General features: G+C 40.5%; 1 protein-coding gene across 1 annotated transcript in view; it reads left to right on the forward strand.

Annotated features, from left to right (window-relative positions):
* Window positions 1-22632, forward strand: part of ASTN1 (astrotactin 1) — a 796876-nt gene that overhangs the window by 535568 nt on the left and 238676 nt on the right. The window contains exon 4 of the mRNA XM_040360365.1: window positions 15498-15671. Within this exon, the coding sequence (XP_040216299.1) occupies window positions 15498-15671 (174 nt within the window). The remainder of the gene's footprint in view (window positions 1-15497; window positions 15672-22632) is intronic.

Consider the following 22632-nt stretch of genomic DNA (forward strand, 5'->3'; position numbering starts at 1 on the left):
CTTTCAGTGTACTGTGTGGTACCTCACCATGCAGTGTATTGAAAGGTAACCCTTCATTCAGTGAACTGTGTGGTGCCCTTTCCCACAGTGTACTTTGTGGTACTTCTTCTTGCAGTGTACTGTATGGCACCCCTTCCTGCAGTGTACTGTATGGTACCCCTTCATGCGATGAACTGTGTGATACGCCTTCCAGCAGTGTACTGTATGTTAACCCTTCCCGCATTGTACTGTATGGTACCACTTCATGCAATGTACTTTGTGGTACCTCTTCCTGCAGTAAACTGTATGGTGCCCTTTCCTGCAGTGTACTATATGGTACCTATTCCTGCAGTGAAATACTGGTACATAGCTCCCAACTATCGATTATTTAGAGGGACTGTCACTCTTTTGAAACTAAATGCCTCTGTCCGTCGTGTAGCCTCAGTTGTCCATTGTTTGGGTCTGATATGCACAACTTTATACAAAATCCCTGGTGTGGAGAAATGCTCTTGAGGGGGGAGGGGGCGAGCAGGAGGGTCAGGACACTCTCTACTTTGCAGATAGAGAAAGGAGCTGTGTGTTAGTGGGTGTCTTGACACTCCTGCTCGCCCCCTCCCCCCTCAAGAGGCTTTCTCCACACCAGGGAGAAAGCCTTGCATTACTGTGTGTAGTTACAGACAGAAGAACAGGACGTGAGGATTTCTCAGAAGAAATAAGGACATTTAAAAGCAAAATGGAAGGATGAGGTAAGTGAAGGAGTACTGCACTAAGGTAAAGGAAGCTATTTAGGGGGAAAAATTTTACCTTTACAACCCCTTTAACTCCGAATGAATTATTCTTGCCTTCAATATCATTTAAAGTAATAAAACAAAATATTTTTAATATGACACTGCTATGACTCAGAAATTCTTGTCATAGCAAACAGAATTGCATGGATTTCTTTTCTTTAAAGAAAAAGAGTGACTGAAAGACTTGCACTTCACTCTGTGTCCTTGTTGGAATGCTGTCTTCAATTATGTTTTACTGAATAGCTGTCAGTGACACTTAGAATTGGAAAAGCTGTGCTGTTTTTCAAAACACTTTTTTCAGAGATAAGTGTCTGCTATTTTTATATATTTTTTTGCTTTTACTGCTTCTGTAAAAGGAGCAGCAGATTTTTTTCCGCTACATATCAGGAGTAATATTCTGCATTCTGCTTAAAATGCATGCCCTAGAGGTGTTATTATATGCATGATTCTACAGCCTACAGTTCTATCAATAGCAAGAAAAAAGACAGCAAAAACTCTTTTACTGATTACATTTAGTTCAGATTCTTTGGTGGAAGAAAGTTATTGACAATCCACATATCAGGGTGTTACAAACGTGATACAAAAGAATGAACAGTGCATTTGCCGTTAAAGGAGACCCTATTTTTAAGCGTGTATTCTGGCATTCGAACCATCTACGAACGGCCTTAACACAGTAAAACAAAAAAATATATAAATGTAAATGCAAATTATTGCAAACATACATCTCCTAGCTTTTGGAGCTGAGAGAGAATGCATTTTATACAAAGGGGTTGATTTACTAAAGGAAAATAGGCTGTTTCCTTTCCCTTAGCTTAGTTACATAGTTAGTCTGGCTGAAAAAAGTCCATCTAGTTCAACCAATAGAAGGAAAAATTGATTTTATATATATATATATATATATATATATATATATATATATATATATATATATATATATATCTTTATTATACATATATACAGTCCTATATATACAATAAAGCATAATCCAAGAGGCAGATATTCACTGGATCAACTTTACCTATAAATATTAGTATCCAGTTATATTATGTGTATCTAGGAAAGAACCCAGGCCTTTCTTAGGCCTCGTACACACGACCGAGTTTCTCTGCAAAAACCAGCAAGAAACTTGCTGGGAGATATTTTTTTGCCGAGGAAACCGGTCATGTGTACATTTTTGTCGAGGAAACTGTCGAGAAACTCGACGAGCCAAAAAGAGAGCAAGTTCTCTATTTCTTCGACGGGAGTCTCAAATTGGCTCGTCGAGTTCCTGGTCGGGCTGGTTTGCGACAAGAAACTCGAGCGTGTGTATGCTAAGAAACCTGCGCTTGCTCAGAATAAAGTATGAGACGGGAGTAAAAGTAGCATTTGTAATGGATATAACACATTTTTCAAGCTGTAACAGACTGAAAAGTGCAAATCGTCTCTTAACCTCCCTGGCGGTATGATTCTTTCAGAAAAAACATGCTGAAAGCGGTACCATTATTTGCAAGGAAATTTGGCGTTTTATATTGTAGGTCTGTAGTTTTTAGAAATAACTCACTTAAATCTGACCAAACAAGAGACTAGTAGGCATCCCGGGTATGACATTTTTTTAAAAACAAAATTATAAATTATAATATAATAAATAATTATAAATAATTATAACAAATAATAATATAATTATAATAAAAATTATTCAATAATGTAATCAAATTAAAATCACTGAAATTTGCTCAGTTGCAGAATTGTTGCTGTCATTTTTTATTTTTTTTTATGACGAATTTCCCCACAAATGGCTATCGCACAATTCTGCAAGTGATTATAATTTATTATCGCTGTTTTTTAGCTGATCTAAAACAATTTTTGACATAAAGGGACACTTTTGGTTGCTATGGACAATCTACAGTTTGCAGGGAGAAAAAAAGGTTTTTATTATATAAAATGACATGCAGGACACAGGACAGACCACTAGGGACAAGGGGGGTGTGTTTTTTTTACATACAGTACTGTAATCTATAAGATTACAGTATACTGTATGTAAGGTGTTTGTTTACGTTTTGGAATTTGGCGCCGTTCTCCGTCCCCGTGCGTCGTAACGTCGCAGGGAACGGAGATCGGCGTCACACGGAGGTACTATGTGAATCGAGTGAGGTCCCGCTCGCTCACACAGCGCGGTGGCATCGCTGGATCCAGGGACAAGGTAAGTAAAAAGTGCCTGTGGATTCAGCGAGGCAAGCCCGAGACTGACTCGGGGTTACCGATCGTAGCAGGAAAATCTAACCCCGAGTCAGTCTCGGGAACACCGCCAGGAAGGTTAACAAACTTTTACTTATCCCGCAAACACATGAGATTAGCAAAACCAACCCCAAGAGTTTAGCCAGTGGAATCAAACTTCCCCTGCCGTTGTATGTGTTGTATGTCACCGCGTTTGAGAACGAGGAGATTTTGTCTTGACAGTGTGTACGCAAAGCAAGCTTGTCAAGTTCCTTGACAAGCCTAACAAGGAACTCGACGAGGAAAACGATGTGTTTCGCCCGTCAAGTTCCTCGGTCGTGTGTACGAGGCCTCAGGCGAATGGATTAGGGGGGCTGTGCCCCATATGGTCAAGCCGCTACTGGTCTATAGGCTACATAGTTGCTGGTTTATCTAAGGTAGATTGTATAGAATGTAAGGCGCGTGGCCATCTTAGGACAAAATTAATTATTATACAAAAAGCAGTATATAACAATTTTACAAATAAAATTGTTATAAAATGTTATACAAATTCAACCATTTTTATTTTGCTGTACACAATGCTACTTTATTTCATGTGAATAATGTTTCACAATAAATAACAGGTATACTCCCCTTACTGATTATTAAATCTGCTGTGTATAGAAGGTGAAATCTTAGTCATGGAAATATCAGATGTTAGTCTTGATGAATGCAAATGATGTGATAATTAGTCTTCAGCGTATACCTAAATAATATCAGCAAATACAGGTGTTAATGCAAGAAAAATAACACCAAATGTGGAATTATGCACACCAATATGTTTTAAAGTGCTGATGTTTCAAGTACTTCTTGATGATGTAAGAGTTATAATAAATAAATCTGAAACTCCATTATGATCACCTGTGTTGATCGCAAATGGGTATAACTACTGTTAATTTAGTTAACACTTTGGGGGTTATTTACTAAAGGCAAATCCACTTTGCACTACAAGTGCAAACTACGGGCCAGATTCACAGAAAAAGTACGCCGGAGTATCTGCTGATACTCCGGCGTACTTTCAAATTTGCCGCGTCGTTTCTTTATTTGTAATTCACAAACCAAGATACAACGGCATTTGGCTCCGACAGGTGTACGGCTTCGTACGCCTTCGGATCTTAGGATGCAGAACTTCGGCGACCGCTGGGTGGAGTTTGTGTTGTTTTCCGCGTCAGGTATGCAAATTAGCTGTTTACGGCGATCCACAAAGGTACGCGCGTTTGTCGCATTCTCTTACGTCGTCGCTAGTCGGTTTTTCCCGTCGTAAAGTTGCACTTGCTATTTAGGTGGTGTAATATTAGACAGCCCATGTTAAAGTATGGCTGTCATTCCCGCGTCGAATTTTAAATTTTTATTTTTTTTGCGTAAGACGTCCGGGAATACGAAAGGACGTAACGCACGTCGCCGTTCAAAAAACATGTTGGGGCGCCGTAATTTCGCACAAAAAAAAACGACGGGAAATTTCCTAACGGAGCATGCGCAGAACGTTCGGCGCGGGAACGCGCCTAATTTAAATGGTACACGCCCCATTTGAATTAGGCGGGCTTGCGCCGGACGGCTTTACGCTACGCCGCCGCAAGTTTACAGGCAAGTGCTTTGTGAATCAAGCACTTACGCCAAAAACATGCGGCGGCGTAACGTAAACGGGATACGTTACGCCGCCGTAATTCTACATGAATCTGGCCCCACAAGTGCAAAGTGCACTTGGAACTGCAGTCACTGTAGATCCGAGGGGGACATGCAAGGAAAAGAAAAAAACAGCATTTTAGCTTTCACATGATTGGATGATAGAATCGCCAGAGCTTCCTCTCATTTCAGATCTATTCCTAAGATTTACAGCGACTGCACTTCCAAGTGCACTTACAGTGCAATTTCAAGTGCACTTGTAGTTTGCAGAAGTGGATTTGCCTTTTGTAAATAACCCCCATTGGCTACTGTTAATCACAATATTAACAGAAGCCTTTATTCCACTGCCATGCCTCTAAATGGCGTCTGTAGTCCCTAAATCCATGTGGAATTCTAACTCTTCTGTTAAGAAATTCAATTTAAAAAAATGCAGATGCTGCTAAACCTTTTTTACAGCTTTTACTAAATGCAGTCTCGAAGACTCCTTTAATTAAATATAATTCAAATGATATAAATATATATATATATATATGTATATATATATATATATATATATATATATATATATATGTGTGTGTGTATATATATATATATATATATATATATATATATATATATATATATATATTTAAAATAATTACAATTTAAATATTCATTTATTAGAAAAATACTTCAAGGAATATTACAGCTTGAAATAGATGTTACAAGCATGGCTTTCAGATGATTACCTTGCTTTTGAACTTCAATCTCGTGTCAAAGGGCCACACGCATTGTTGATTGGACAATGATTGGTCTCATTACTGGGAAAAAAAATCTCCTTCAGTCTTAAAATTATACTATTATACTTGATGTGAAAATAAGAAATACAATGAATTAACAAGCATGCAAAGTAAATGGCATGTTACTGGGACTGACCAAATATGCAGTTTATTCTCTAATCTCTAGTGCACCAATCACCCCCTTCCATCATCAAAGTAATTAGGAACAAGAGGTTAGTTGTACTGAACCAGTTCAGGATATAGAAGGCTTTTTTCTTTAAATGCATTATATTGTTTTACACACAAATTATAAAAAAAAAATAACAGTTTTAATTTTTTCCATCAGGGAATTAGTAAATATTACATATACATTTTTTACTGCCGTATGACACAAAGAAGGGACCTATTAGATAGTGCAGCACTGCTGCATACTCTATAAATTGCACCTTGTGGATGTACCTTGTATTGTATGTTTATTTGTAGGATTTTAAATAAAATTACAAAAATCACATCTTAATCTCGTTATACTTCAAAGAAAACTAAACTCAAAGTAACCTAAAAAACATAATTCCTGCCATTTAAATTGTTACTAAACCCACAACGAAAAAGAGGTCCTTCAGCCACAGTCAGAGTAGAATGAAAACTTATCCTATAAGCTTTAACCACTTGACCTCTGGAAGATTTACCCCCCTTCATGACCAGGCGATTTATTTTTTATATTGTTCCTAGTAATGGTGGTGGTCGGCGACTTATAGCAGGACTGCTATATTGCAGCAGACAGTCTGGACACAAACTAGTACCTTTGACAATTTTTGGGGACCAGTGACATATGCACTGTCACTGTACTAATGACACTATCTGGGAAGGGGTTAACATCAGTTTTACTAAGGGAAGGCATGGATCTGTGTCCCTGTTTTGCAGGAACACAGTATCCATGCCTTCCCTACGGACAGAAAGGTAATCTGCATTGTTTACATAGGCAGACTGCCATTCTACCTCTGTAACAAAAGGATCAGCAGGTGCCAGCGGACATCGAGTCCGCTGTACCTGCTGATCAGCTCCCGCTGTTAATAATCACAGCAGGAACGGGCCGGTGATGGAGCACCTGCACTTCCCCAAGCTGGAAGTGCTGGATCACGTACTAGATACATGCAGGGTGCCAGACGCATGTATTCCCATCACCCAATTAGTCGAAAGGAGATCCAATCAGATTGGTTGGCCACCAGGAGGAGGAGGGAGGAGACGCAGGGGAAGCGAGTAAACAGCAGTACACAGAGAAGCCGCCCTGATGCCTAAAGCGCTGCATGCGAGACGGGGTAAGTGTCGGGCCCCTACTACTGACTGACCGACCCGGAGGGGGGGTGCTTGCCATCTCTGACCCGACTGGGTGGTCTTGTCTGGTGGATTGTTTGCCATCCCCCCAAAAAAATAAAACACCAGCCACCACTGGGAACCGGTAATTGGTATGGGCGAGTACTTGAGAAAAAGGATCAGTACTCATACTTGTTTTGTTTTTTTAATTGGTATTGGTGCATTCCTACAAAGAATTCATTAACGAAAAACATTTTCTAACTTTAAAACCATATTAAAGCAGAGCTCCACCCAAAAGGGCAAACCCCACTTGTCTGCCTTCTCCTCCCCCTCCGCTACCACATTTGGCACCTGGTTTTGACAGGTACTCACCTCCACTCCCGGCTGAGTTTGCAGCGGTGAACAGAGCCGGAAGTTTGGCCTCCCTCCTCCTCCCGCAGTGCATTAGGGTACCCGGCTGTGAAGCTGCAAGGCTTCAATGCTGGTTTCCCTTAGTAGAGAAGGCAGAGGCAGCACATGATAGCCGATTGAAAAATCGGCTCTAATGAAGTCTGCACTGGATTCCTAGAGAGGTAAGTGTCCTAATATGAAAAGTCAGCAGCTATAGTATCTGTGGCTGCTGACTTTAAAAAAAAAATCTGCAGGAGCCTGGTGCTCCTCTTTAAGTAAAGATTAATTGAAGCTACCAGGAGTCTTGGTGTGGTCCCAGTCATCAGTCCTCCCTTCTGGATGGCTTTTCTAGTTTCATCCCCCTATCTCTTCCACCTTTTTCTTGCTCTTGTTCTTTCCTCGACCAAGGCACTGGCCACATCCACGTGCAATATGATTCAAATCATTAGGTGTTTAGCTCTCAAGGCACCCATAGCCCACAACCTACTCTTTTGATAAGTTCTGCTACAAAGTGTGGCCTCCAGGCCAAAGAGCAGGTTGGAGGTCTTTAAGGTATATTCAATAATTGATGGTGCCGCACTGTAGCATCAAAGTACCATCTTTCGTACTGCTATAACTCACGCTTTGTGCTGAACTTTTGAATCTCTGCACTGTTTTGTACATTGTTATCATCCTGTGATGTGTTTCAAAAACATCCAAAACGTAATAAAATCTTTTCTTAAAAAAAAAAAAAAAAGATGACTTGAAGCTACATTACAACTCAATGGCCAGTTACTCTAGTGTGCATTGTCCAATAAATGAGCTTGTTAGAAGAAAAAATTGATGGTCTGAACCTGTCCCAATGACACAACCTGAATACTTTCTCTATGGATACCTTATTTGTGGAGGTACTCAGGGCTGCTGATAAGACAGTACAGCCATCCCTCCTGTACTGGGCCCCGAGCCCCATCAGCTCAAAAGGGGGGCCCACTCACTTGCTTAGCAGGAGGGCTTGCTGTACTGTCTTATTACAGACATCAATTCTATTCTGCCTTCTTCTGCAATGCTGCCAGCTTCTCCCTCTGGCTGCATTTCAGGGGAGTGGTTCTCGTGCATTCACCCCTTCCATCTTCTGTCTGGGCCCTACTGTGTGCCCCTTTCCCCTGCAGTGCTACTGGCTTTCCTCCTCTTCTTCCTCTCATTTTCTGCTGCAGGCACACAGGGGATGTTTCAGTTAGGAGAACGGGAGAACGGGGAGATAAATATATAATGTATTGTCTTTTTCCTTTCCTGAATGAACATAGTGAGTGATCGTTACCAATCACTCATGTGTCCATTTATTACTGAAGCATTGTAAACTGTGATTATTCTGCTTCAGTTTGTGAATGATCAAGAAACTTCAGAGTGCTTCCAATTCATTCATCTTTGCAACTGAGGCTGCAAAGAAAAGGACTGATGATACATTTATGTCCTCAGTCACCTCCGGCTGGGGGCCCTGTCAGGTAGGCTGTATGGGGCCCTATGATTTCTAACAGCAGCCCTGGAGGTATTTGCGATACAAATTAATTATTATGTCTCACCAGACCTGTATACAGTACATTCCCAACTCCTCTGCTGGTTTTATAGACGAAGAGCAGCCAGTTCGCCGTGTTATAACGAGCCATCATAAAAAGGTGGGAGTGGGGATATCATCTATGTGTTCACAGAAAGTAGAGACTTATCTTTGATCAACAGACCAACCAGATACAGAGACAAACTTGGTGTAGTAAAAGTGGGAAAAATTGTAGTTTTTAATAAATCATACATTTGAAAATTAGTTGACCAAAATCATAAAAGTACTCTTTATTACAAACCAGGGTCACTCCATCATTATGTGAAATTAGGTTCATGCGCCTTGACTGTTCTGGTAATAACTCACCTGTTTCGCTTCAAATGAAGGCTCTTTGTAGTAGACTTACTGCAGAGGCCCCCTGCTGTATATGATTGCTGTGTGTTCAGAAAGGAAAGGGAGAAAAGGGACTCTATTACCGGAGAACAAACCGAGGCTCTGTCTGGCAAAATGGATTAATCAAATGAGAGGCACAAACATACCGAATTGTAATTTCAGGAAAGCATTATATTGACATTAAATGGGTCTGCTACATAATTGTATGTGTAATCAAGACATGTTGCTTTGTAATATGTTGTACATACTTCAGAGATGATTTATAGGAACTAAAACAAAAGTGCTATGCCGTCTACGTACCCAAAAGCATGCCAGATGCAGGACATATACTGTACACACCCATAAATGACACAGACCTGTTTAAGAATTGTATGTTCACCCAGAAAAACATTGGGCCAGATTCAAGAAGCTATCGCGCCCGCGCAACCATAGGTTGCGCGGCGCAATAGCTGTTTTGCTCCCGCGTAGCGAATGCCCCTGATTCAGGAACATCGCTACGCGGACTGCAGCCTAGGATATGACAGACATAAGCCTCCTTATGCCTTCATATCTCAGGCTGCATTCTTGCGTTGGCCGCTAGTGGGCGCGGCCATTGTGATCGGCGTATAGTATGCAAATTGCATACTACCACCGATTCACAAAAGTTGCGCGGGCCCTGCGCACGCAAGGTACGGAGTTTCCGTACGGCGACTTTAGCGCAAGGTTGCTCCTGCTATAGCAGGGGCAGCCAATGCTAAAGTATAGCCGCCCTTCCCGCTCGTGAAATTAAAATTTCACGTCGTTTACGTAAGTGATTCGTGAATGGCGCTGGACGCCATTCACGTTCACTTAGAAGCAAATGACGTCCTTGCGACGTAATTTGCCGCAATGCACTTCGGGAAAGTTTCCCGACGGAGCATGCGCTGTTCGCTCGGCGCGGGAGCGCGCCTAATTTAAATGATTCCCGCCCCGGCGGGATCATTTACATTAGGCGCCCTTACGCCGAGCTATTTAGCATAGCGCCCGCGCAATTTACGGAGCTACTGCTCCGTGAATCGCGGGCATATCAAAATATTTGCGTGGGCGCAGAGCAAAAATCGTTGCCCTTTGCCCACGCAAATATTGCGCGGATCTACCTGAATCTGGCCCATTATTTGTTGCCAGTATCCCTTGTGGCCCCTTGTGGCTGCGGGCAGATATGTGGGTGAGGGGGTGGTTGCTCAGTGCTCTTTTTGTTCAGCCTACTTACAGTAAAACCTTGGTTTGCGAGCATAGTCGTTCCAGAAACATGGTTGTAATCCAAAGCACTTGTATATCAAAGCATTTTTTTTACAGAGTATAAAAGAGAAGATAGGCACCTCTAAGGCCTCTTTCACACGGAGCGGACCGTTTTTGTGTCCGCTCCGTGTGTGTCCGTCGGCTCAGCGGGGATCCCCGTTGAGCTGTCGGCAGACAGGGCGGTCCCTGCACACAGTGCAGAGACCGCTCTGTCTCTCCTCCGCTCTCCCCTATGGGGAATCGGATGCAGACGGACCGTCTGTCCGTCTGCATCCGTTCCATTCCGCCGGACGGAAGAAAAATAGGGTTTTCTTCCATCTGCAAAAGCGGATCCTGACGGACGCGGATGGTTGCGGACACTAGCGGATGCTCCATCCGCTAACGGACGCAATCCCATAGGGAACCATTACAAGTCCGTCAGCGGACTTGTAATAAGCGGACGAACGGAGCGGACGTGTGAAAGGACCCTAAGTGTAGCAATAAGTTGCTAAATGTTGTACCTTCATTAAATGTAACCATATTGCTACACTTAGAGGCTCCTCTTCTTTTTTATACTCAGTTGTGACATGACGCTACTCTTATATCAAGACATCGCTTGTATATCAAGGCAACATTTATTAAAACATTTTGCTTGTCTTGCAAAACGTTCTCAAACCAAGTTACTCTCACACCTAGGTTTTACTGTATTATATTAGTTAATAACTACTATATTACTATTTGCTGACATTTGATTGTTACGTGTACTCCTATTGATTCTTCTTAGACCTTGCATTTTTATGAAAGCCCATCAAAGTAATGCATGCTGCATCTTTGATGTTCTTTCAGAAAACACACAGTCTATATAGGGAAAAAAACACCACCTGCAAGACAAAGGCATAATGAGCTAGTATGCATAGCATACCAGCTCATTATGTAATACTCACCTCAGATCGAAGCCCCCGCTGTCGTCCTCGTACAGCTTTCGGGTGGCCGACATCTCTCCCGGTGGTTTCCTCCTGGTGTCGCGGCTCTGGCACTGCGATTGAATGGAGCCAGATGACATCACGGCATGCGCGTGGGAGCCACCAGTCATGGCCTCCTTTAGGGACGGCACGACTGCCATTTCTAAAGCGCACCTGCGCCGTTGTCTACAGCATTATTGGAAATATCTCCTAAACCGTGGAGGTTTGGGAGATATTTCAAGCACCTACAGGTAAGCCTTAATCTTGCCTTACCTGTTAGTAAATGTGGTTGTAAAGGGTTTCCAATCATAAACTGATGCTTCATAAACACAGGTTATGATGTTTCAGTTATGATAAATGGAAAGAGGCAGTGATCACTGACTCTGTTCGTTCAGAAAAGGAAGGAGCCAGCAAATTACAGATTTACCGGCTCCTTCCTCCGCTCTCCATCCTGAAAGATCTGGGGCAGGGGGAGACCGGTGGAGGAGCCGGAGAGCCGGGGAGGACACAGGGGGACCTGGAGGAGGTTAGAGGGGAACCGACATGGGGGGACCGGAGGAGGACATGGGGGGACTGAAGGAGGACATGGAAAGCCGAAAGGACACAAAGGGGACCCAGAGGATAAAAAGGATCGGCGCTGATACCGATACTAGTATTGGTATCGTTGTAACCCTAATTAGAATCTTTACTTTATTACACTTGTACACCTGAAATAGCTCTTTTCCAAAAAAATGGACATTGAGATTTCTGAATACATAAAAAAAAAAGAATATCTTATATTTTTCTGGTGGCTAGAATCGACATTGTTGCTGGACCCAGTCAGGGGTATCACTCTCGTTCTAATTTGTTACAAAAACCTGAACTAGATAATGATTACTTAAAATCTTGTGTACCCTCAATAATATCTTTGTAAAGTTTAATAAAAATCTGGAAGCCATGGCTGTGGTTTCTGGAAAGAGTTTAGTGCAGTGGTCTCCAATCCACAGCCCATGGGGCCATATTCGGCCCTTTGCTTGCCTCTATCTGGCCCTTGGGACACTATTGCTCTAACTGATACCAATGACCAGGCCCCATTCTCCCACTGACACCATCAATGGGGCAGTATTGCTCCTGCTAAGACCAAAGTGGGGCAAAATTCCTCCCATCGATACCAACCAAAGGCCATTCCTCCTGCTAAAAACAACAGTGGGGAACTATTCCTCCTGTTCAAACCAATGATGAGGCAGTGTTTACTCCCACTGATTCTGGGACATATTTACTCTAACCAAAGTCTGGCCTCCCTAAAGCCTGAAGGACGGTAAACTGACTCTTTGTTGAAAAAGTTTTGAGACCCCTGGTCTAGTGTGAGGCCTCGTACACACGACCAAGTTTCTCGGCAAAAAACAGCAAGAAACTTGCTGGGAGATATTTTTTTGCCGAGGAAACCAGTCGTGTGTACATTTTCGTCGAGGAAACTGTCGAGAAACTCGACGAGCCAAAAAAAAAGCATGTTCTCTATTTCCTTGACAGGAATGGAGAAAATTGGCTTGTCGAGTTTCTCGACGGCTTCACAAGGAACTCGACGAGCAAAACGATGTGTTTCGCCCGTCGAGTTTCTCGGTCGTGTGTACGAGGCCTCACTTGAGGACTACAATTGCTTGTGCTTTAACTTTCTCTCTTGAATTCCATTCTAACTTTTTCCTTAGTCTTTCTGCTTTCCTCTCTCTACACCAATCCCTACCACCCCCTCCCCAAGTTTTTTTTTTTCTCTCTCTCTTTCTCTCATTTTCCTCTCTTTTCCCTTCCCATTGCGACATAGTTAAACTTGTTATTGTCTCTCTTGGACACTTTTCACTAGAAAGACAATAGACAAGAATATTGGTTATGAAGCACAACTTTATTTGATATCGTCTATCTCTTTATCATCCAAGCAAATGTTATGTCGTAACCACAAATTTTGTTCTGTACTTAAGCCAACAGCTCTGTTACTGATGATTTTGTTATAGATTAAAGACATCTGTACCCAAGTGCCTGTTTCTGATTTCCTGCTCCAGGGGAGTTTCTTTGTTGTATAAGTTCAATAAAAAGATTGACATTTTAAATCCAATAATGATCATGTGCGTATGTCAGGGATACAATAGATGTGTCATGAACATGCATTATCTAATGGCTATGAGCACTTAACATTTATGTGCAAATCAAGTATACAAAAAAAAATATCCAGTCAAAATATGCTTATAAAATCGATGTATGGTATATGATTACACATTTATTAGCACAAATATGTAGAGAAGTAAATGTGCAGTAAACTAAAAATCACAAATGGATCTCTATAGTAATTGCCATTTTTTCCCAGTATGATATCAATTTATTCCTTCAAGGCAGTCTAGTTTTATGATATTTGCATGGTGTTAGGTAATTTTCTAAACACTAAGAAAAATGGGGCAGCCCTCTGAGGTACAGTGCAGATGTTACGGGATTGTAAACGGGATGCACAGCCTCAAATCCTCTGACAGCATTTCCACCTCCCATTGCTTTTATGTTAATTGTCTGAACTGGCATCTCTGGGAACAAGCTAAGAATACCACTGTATCTTTTTTTTTAAGGTTGTTTGACGCTCATTACATTTCTTACTTTAGAAGTAAAAAAAAGCAAAAATTATAGAGTTTGACAGTGCTGTAAAGATCAGGAGACTCTACTGGTGTAATGATGAGGGAAGGGAGAGCAGAACTGAAATGTCATAATATGATTTATCTTTTAATGTGCATCAAACTGTATCTCCAGCCAAAACTTTTTCGTGTCTTGACTTGTCTTGTATGGACCTTGCTTTGAGCACTGGTGCGCAGTCATGTTGGAACAGGAAGGAGCCATCCCCAAACTGTTCTCACAAAGTTGGGAGCGTGAAATTGTCCAAAATGTCTTGGTATGCTGACGCCTTAAGAGTTCCCTTCACTGGAACTAAGGGGCCAAGCCTAACCCTTGAAAAACAACCCCAAATCATAATTCCCCTTCCATCAAATGATTTGGACCAGTGCAAGGTCCATAAAGACATTAATGAGCGAGTTTGGGGTGGAGGAACTTGACTGGCATGCACGGAGTCCTGACCTCAACCCGATATAACACCTTTAAGGATGAATCGGAGCAGAGTGTGAGCCAGGTCTTTTCGTCCAACATCAGTGCCTGACCTCACATTTGCGCTTCTGGAAGAATGGTCAAACATTCCCATAGACACACTCCTAAACCTTGTGAATAGTCTTCTCAGAAGAGTTGAAGCTGTCATAGCTGCAAATGGTGGGCCAACTCAATATTGAACCCTATGGACTAAGGCTGGGATGCCATTAAATTTAATGTGTGTAAAGGCAGATGTCCCAATACTTTTTGTTGTGTTATAGGTGTATATATATATATATATATATATATATATATATATATATATATATATATATATATGTGTGTACTGTATATATCTATCTATCTATCTATCTATCTATCTATCTATCTATCTATATATATATATATATATATATAGATATACATATATAGATATATATATATATATATAGATATATATATATATATATATATATATATATATATATATATATATATATATATATATATATATATATAGATAGATATCTATATATCTATATATATATATATATATACATATATATATATATATATATATATATATATATATATATATATATATATATATATATATATATATACATATAGATATATATATATGAGCTTTGTCCTTCTTTTTAGTACTTTGCTACCATTAGCATGGTTTACACTTTTTCTTTTTACATACATTTAAGTATAACATTTTTGTTATTTTTAAACAATACAAAATAATAATTTACTACCACTTTAAGGATGTATTAATGCATACAGAGCTACATTTATTTGTGTCTTTTGTATCTTTCTGGAGTTTAGCTCATATTTCCTTGTGCCGTTACTCGTAATGTGGTCACATTTAGCCCCATTTACTTTCCTAACAAAACAAACGCCTCCAAATGTGTGATTCTTCTAGCAAAATTGTTTCTTACATCCAAAATGATACTCCCCACACCTTTTTAGCTAGCATTAGCTTTGAATGCACAATTAAGGGCTCCTGTTAGGCTGCTGCAATTACTACCTGTTAGCTTGGCAGTTCCTTATAATAAAAATTGGATATACCTGCGTGCTGTACTGTAGCATAGCCATTTTTTTGTCATTTTTAATGCCCTTGAATGACTGCAACAGTTTTGGTGTGCCAATCGCACAAGTAATTTTCTTTTCTTTTCTCCACATCTTGTTGTTCCAGTTTTCGCTCTGAATTCTGCGTCTTCGGGAGGTGAGAATGCTAAGATGTCTCTGATGAGCAAGTACAAGGAGAGCATGATATCTAATAGCTCAGTCGACCCCAACAACCAGCCCATGACACTGCTGTCGCACGGGGCTTCCAGCCAGCATAAGCGAATCAACAGCAAATCGCGAGGTGCCCGTGTGTGAGAGGGTCTGCGTGGGTGTATTTTTTTTGCATTGTGTAAATGCCTGTTTTGCTAATTAATGTCAGTACATATGTTGAGCTGAATCAAATCAATCTGTGTGTATGTGTGTACAAGACATTTGCTATACTGTCTATATAAGTATGTGTAGTTCTGAATGACTTTACACTAAATTCTTTATAGGGAATTTACAATGTAGCCTCTCACCATGAAGAATGTTCGCATGGTGTCGTAACACATTTGCTGGTGTTTATACTGCATAACTGTGTATTTATCTAACACTGTGCATCAACTGCAAAAATTGTAGCAGGCTAGGATGGGAGTCGTCTATAAACCCACCAAACCCATCAAATACTCCAGTAATAAATATGTGATGCTGTGTTTTTTTAAGAAAATATAGTTTTTAATTTAGGTGCGTAGCAATTTACGTTGTGATATAAACCATTTTACAACCCAATTCCAGCCAATGACTTTTGTCTCTTAGATTTGGATAGACTAATGGGGAAGGGTTAGAATCTCTGTTAACTTGTAATTGCTGGGAAGAGAAAAAAATCTAGAGGCTAACTAGAAACCATTGTATATCAGAAGAAACTGGTTACTCATATGGACAACACGCTGAGGCCCAAAAAGGGAATTTTGTAAAGTGAACATTATAGTTACATAATTAGTCTGATTGAAAAAAGATACAAGTCCATCAACTTCAACCAATAAAGAAAAAAAATACAATTCTATATACACAATCCTATACCCACAGTTGATCCAGAGGAAGGCAAAAAAATCCAAGCAAAGTATGATCCAATTTGCTCCAGTAGGTAAAAAAATCCTTTCTGATCCATCAAGAGGCAATCGGATATTTCCTGGATCAACTTTAGCTATAAATATTGGTATCCAGTTATATTAAATACATTTAGGAAATAATCCAGGCCTTTTGTTAAGCAATCTACTAAGCTGGCCAGAACCAGTTCTTGAGGGAGTCTATTCCACATTTTCACAGCTCTTAAACCCGGCACACACCAACAGTTTTTTTTTTTTTTTTTTTTTTTCAAAACACGTCGGTTGGAAACACTGTACTCACCATGCAGGGTTTGTCCAACGATTTCCCCCGCTGAGCTATTGTGTTCTAACAGGGGGGGGCGATCCCCCCGCCAGAACACTCTGACCAGGGCTCTCTGCCATTGATTGAAAGCACTGATTGGGAGTCAGTTGGCTGCTGGTTTTCCAGCATACACGTCCGACAGACCGACATACACGCGGGCAAAATGTTGACTGTTTTTTTTTTAACCGGCAAATGTCCCTGGACATTCTGCCCGTGTGTACAGGACTTTCCAATTTGGAGATAAAATCTATTTTTCTCCAGACATAAAGAGTGCCCCCTTTCCTCTGAGATGATCTTAAAGTGAATAACTCAACACCAAGTTCACTTCATAGACCCCTTATATATTTGTACATGTTGATCATATCTTCCTTTAATCTCCTCTTCTCAAGAGAGAATAAATTTAGTTCCTCTAATTTTTCTTCATAGCTGAGCTCCTCCATGCCGCTTTGGTTGCACTTTTTTGCATTTTCTCCAGTTCTCCGATATTCTTTTTGTGAACTGGTGCCCAAAACTGAACTGCATATTCCAGATGAGGTCTGAGGCCTCGTACACACGACCGAGGAACTCGTCGTAAATGAAACATTGTTTTCCTCGACGAGTTCCTTGTCAGGCTTGTGGAGAAACTTGACAAGCTTTCTTTGCGTACACACTGTCAAGACCAAATCTCCTCGTTCTCAAACACGGTGACGTACAACACATACAACGGCAGGGGAAGTTTGATTCCACTGGCACAACCCTTGGGGCTGCTTTTGCTAATCTCATGTTACTGCGTGTTAAGTAAAAGTTTGGTAAGAGACGATTTGCACTTTTCAGACTGTTACAGCGTGACAAATGTGCTATCTCCATTACAAGCGCTACTTTTACCGAAGGTGCGCCCTCGTCTCATTCTTTATTCTGAGCATGCGCGGGTTTCTTAGCATACACACGAATGTGTTTCTCGTCGAAAACCAGCCCGACGAGGAAATCGAGACTCCCGTCGAGAAAAAATAGAACTTTTTTCGTCGAGTTCCTCAACAGTTTTCTCGATGAAAAACATACACACGACCGTTTCCTCTGCAAAAAAGCTCTGCCACCAAGTTTCTTGATGGATTCTGTTGAGGAAAACGGTCATGTGTACGAGGCCTTACAAATGATTTGTACAGGGGCAAAATTATATCTTTCTCTCTGCTGTCCATTTTGGAAACTGCTGCTTGGGATTGCATGCCATTATTAAGCGTATGATCTACCAGACTACCCAGATTCTTCTTCACCATTGATTCCCCCAGTTCTATTCCCCCTAGTATGTATGATGCATGCACATTCTTAGCCCTCACCTGCAGAACTTTACATTTATTCTTAAGGCTTAAAGGAGAAGTACAGTCAAAGCTTGTTTGGCTGTACTTCTCCTGTGGATCACAGGAGTGCAGTTTGTTTTGCACTCCTGTGACCCTTTTTCAGCAGGCTGATCCTTGAGTCCAGTCCTGGCTTGGACAAGATCGTGACAATGAAGTCGGGATCCGCCGGCCTCTCCTACCCCCTCCTCATCCCAGTGCTCCAGTGAGCGTGGGAGGGGGGAAGCAGAGAGCCAATGACACAGTCGCCAGTTCTCTGCTCCTGGAGCCTTGAGAACAAAGTGTTTAATTGCTCGGTTCTCCGTGGTAGAGCCAGCAGGGAACAACTGCAGCATTGTACCTATTCTGCATCCACCTAGGTAGGTAAGTAGGTAGGTAAGTATGATTCTGCAATAAAAAAAATACTTCTCTTTTAAGGCATTAAAATGCATCTCCGGCGGCTTCTCCGCATTAAGGCAAAAACACTTTTGTGCTGCAGGATCCCCCCAACCACCTTTATACTTACCTGAGCCCGAACTCGATCTAGCCCTGTTCCCAAGAGCAGCAGCTCTCTCTTCTTCCTCACAGGGCAGAACAATTGCAGCTAGAGCCATTGATTTCCACTTGTCAATCAAATTCTATAATAAAGGAACAGGGGCAGGGCTGAGCCACGCTGTCTCTGTCTGTAGACATAGGCAGCATGGCTCGGGATTGAGCCTGCAGGTGTGTCACAATCGGAAGCGGATTCGTATGGTGGCACAGAAGAGGAGGAGCCAGGAGCATCGTCAGGGGCCCAAGAAGAGGAGGTTTGGGGATGCTCTGTGCAAATCTGTTGCACAGAACAGGTAAGTATAACATGTTTGTTATTTTAAAAAGGATAAAATAAAAGGTTTACAATCACTTTAAATATCATACAGCTAAAAGTGAGCACCCTTCTCTAATTACATATATGTATATTTTTCCATATATTGCATAATATGTTTAATTTTTTAAACATTTATTCTCTGTTAGATTTTTTTAATATGGCCCTAATTTTGTTTTTATATGATATATTTATAGCCCAGATCAAAGAGATCTACTAAAAGCCCGAAACACATTGGAAAATATACCAACAATAAATAACAGCACCCTTGAAAAAAAAACATTGTCCATGTTTTTCTTTATAAAGTTTATCCCTATGGACAAAAGTTGAGCATTCCCATTTAATTGTGCATTATTATTTTCACTCCTGTCTGTGTCCCCATTTACGAGATTTCTCCTAAATTTGGAGTTGATTCACTGAAGGCAAAATAGGCTCCTCACTCTGCAAGGTAGGTAACACTTTGCAAGGGACTGTGCCCCAGAGCTTAGTAAATGTTGTGAAGCTTGACTTTGCAAATTATATCAAATCATGTTCAAGGAAAATAAAAAAAGCAGCATTTTTACTTGCACATGATTTGATGATGAAAGTCAGCAGAGCTTCACCTCATTCACTAAGCTCTGGGTAAATTCTCTTGTAGCTCCACTTGCAAAAAGATTGGGCTACTTTTGGTAAATCAGACCCTTTCAGTCTATTTGATGGGTGTCAGACAGAACAAGAAGTGAGGGGAAATCTCCCTCTGTCAGGATGGTGACAGCAATAATCACAATAGGATAGAGAATGGTTATTAACCTCTGTTAGGATTTATTGCTCTCTGTGGCCTTATTTGGAAGATGTATTTCACTTCCTGTCTTGTTTAAGGGTTTCAGAAGAGCCAATGAGAAGAAATATTTCCAAAGGAGACTCAGACAGCATTGAACAGCTGACAGAGGTTCTAACCCTTCTCTATTGTATGCAAATCTAAAAAAAAAAAATAACAGAAGATAGGCTTTATAAAGACAGTGCATCCCAAACTCATATTTGAGCTTTTGGTAGATGCTTAATGGTTAAACTTCCTAATGGTTTTCTATAAATTTCAGAGACTCCAGGGGCAAGATCTCCATGGTTGAGTTTACAGGTCTCCATATCTACTACAGACCTTACAAAAGGTCTTACAATAGGATGTCCTATATAATAAGATGACAGCTGGCTCTCAAAATTGTATTTATATTCTAACCCGCTATTGGGCATCCCTCTTTAGGGAAGATTTAATTAATTAATTATATCAACTTCAAAAACTGTTTCACGGTGTGAGGGGAGGGGGAGGGTTAGAGGGATGGGCAGGTGGGTGGAAACGTGGGAAGATAACCTGGAACCAAGAGGTTCTTCACTTAATCACAATGCAATAGAGTAAGAGAGGAAGAAAATATAGGGGGGAAAATGGGGAAAAATGTATGCTGTGTATTTATTATGTCAAGACTATGCACGCTGGTGCACTGTTCTTTTTATATTTATGTCACGCAAGCAACAATAAAAACGTTATGATTACAAAAGGGTCTCACTCACCTTATAATATGGTGAATGCCAAAAAAAGGGAGAATGTCCAAACAGGAATGTGAACAGCCAGCACCCGTGTGTGGGAACAGAGACAAATAAAGGAGGCTGGGTTTACCATACCACCATGCTCTACATGTAAGAAATGTAGTGGGTAAACTGACCCATGAAGGTAGAACACCAGACAAAACATTTTTTTTTCATTTATTTAAAAAGCAACATGGTCCACATGACAGACTAAAAGAAGTTTAGGGAGTTAAAAATGTCACATGGTAAAGTAAGGTTAGTTAGCGTGCACATCTGGTTGGTTGGACATAGTCCAGCGGGAGGGGCCCCAGGGGTCGTCTGAAGGAAGGAACTGGAGATTTTCAGGCATTGCATTAAATTCCCACTGCCCTATATTACCAGAAGTAGGGTTACTTGATTTGCAGTCATGGCAGCTGGTAAGTGGGTTGGGGGCCTTTAAATATGCTCCATTTGGTAATGGTGAAAACTCGTCAGAGACCCATCTTGGGTGTGGTGTTCTCTTATCAGTGTGGTCAACTTGCAGTGGCCTGGTATTTGATAGATTAGGATGTGTTTGTGGTCAGTTTGTAAACTGGTTGCCAAGGCAATATGAAGCAGCTGTGGACCTATTGTATGGACTCTTTTATTTTATATTAAAAGGATGATATGGCCATTAATCCAACTCAAGGAGTTTTTTTTTATATATATATATATATATATATATATATATATATATATATATATATATATATATATATATATAAATATATATATATATATATATATATATATATATATATATATATATATATATATATATATATATATAAAAACAGGGATATCATAGAAGTTCAGGATGGTCATAAGCGCTGGGGATATGTCTTCTTACCAAATACGCAAATAGCAGCCCAAATCTGTCAGGCTTTGACCCCTGTCAGTTTTTATTGCTGTTGGTGTCTCCTTTGGATGGATTTGCCTAATATACTGTTCCAAAGAAACAACAGTAAATGAAAGCAGATCCCCCAACTGGGATTCTGATAGCATTTAATAAATACAGTGTGTATAGAAAATAATTATATGCTGTTGCTTTGCAGCCACAAATCAAGACAGCTATAGTTTTTGTTTTATCTAGCTGTATTTGCTCAGTGCAGCTTATAACATCCAAGTGAAAGATATAAAACCAAGATGTCAGGAATACATTTTTTTAAAATAGAATCACTGAGTTGGAAAAAGGATCACCCTCTTGTGTCAATATTTTGTTGGACCACCTTTTGCTTTAATGACACATGCCTGACGAAGGGGCCCTACGTCCTACGTGGCTCCGAAACGTTGCACCTTCTTTCTGTTGTGATCATGCAATAAAACATCCGTTTGAACGCTATTTACGTTGTTCCATGGTGTGCTGGCAAATATTTATACTACTACATTGCAGTCTATGACACTTAAGTCACATGAAAGTCCCATCAAAATAGTGAAGTAGCATAGGTTTCAAAAGTGTCCGATGTGTCCGCCATAATGTCGCAGTCACGAAAAAAATCGCTGATCGCTGCCATTAGTAATAAAAAAAAAATATTAATAAAAATGCCATAGAACTATCCCCTATTTTGTAAACGCTATACATTTTGCGCAAACCAATCGGTAAACGCTTAAACTGAGGAAATACATTTTTTATTTTTTGGGGGGATATTTATTATAGCAAAAAGTACAAAATATTGAATTTTTTTCAAAATTGTCACTCTATTTTTGTTTATAGCGCAAAAAATAAAAACCGCAGAGATGATCAAATACCACCAAAAGAAAGTTTGTGGGAAAAAAAAGGATGCCAATTTTGTTTGGGAGCCACGTCGCATGACCGCAAAATTGTCAGTTAAAGCGACACAGTGCCAAATCGCAAAAAGGGCCAAGGTCCTTAACCTGCATAATGGTCCGGGTCTTAACCGGTTATAGTACAGCAATTAATAAACATCAATGCACACGGATACCTAAAAACCTCTGAGGTCATAAAAACCTCAGACAGCATTGAAACATGACAGAATTTTAACCCTTCCCTACTATAACAAAAATATACAAATTTCTGAACATCGTACTATGAGATATGTTTTGGCAGTAGGGATAAAGAAGTGAGATGTACAAAATCGTCATATCAT

This window comes from Rana temporaria, chromosome 7 (genome assembly GCF_905171775.1).
Source record: "Rana temporaria chromosome 7, aRanTem1.1, whole genome shotgun sequence".
Taxonomy (NCBI): Eukaryota; Metazoa; Chordata; class Amphibia; order Anura; family Ranidae; genus Rana; species Rana temporaria.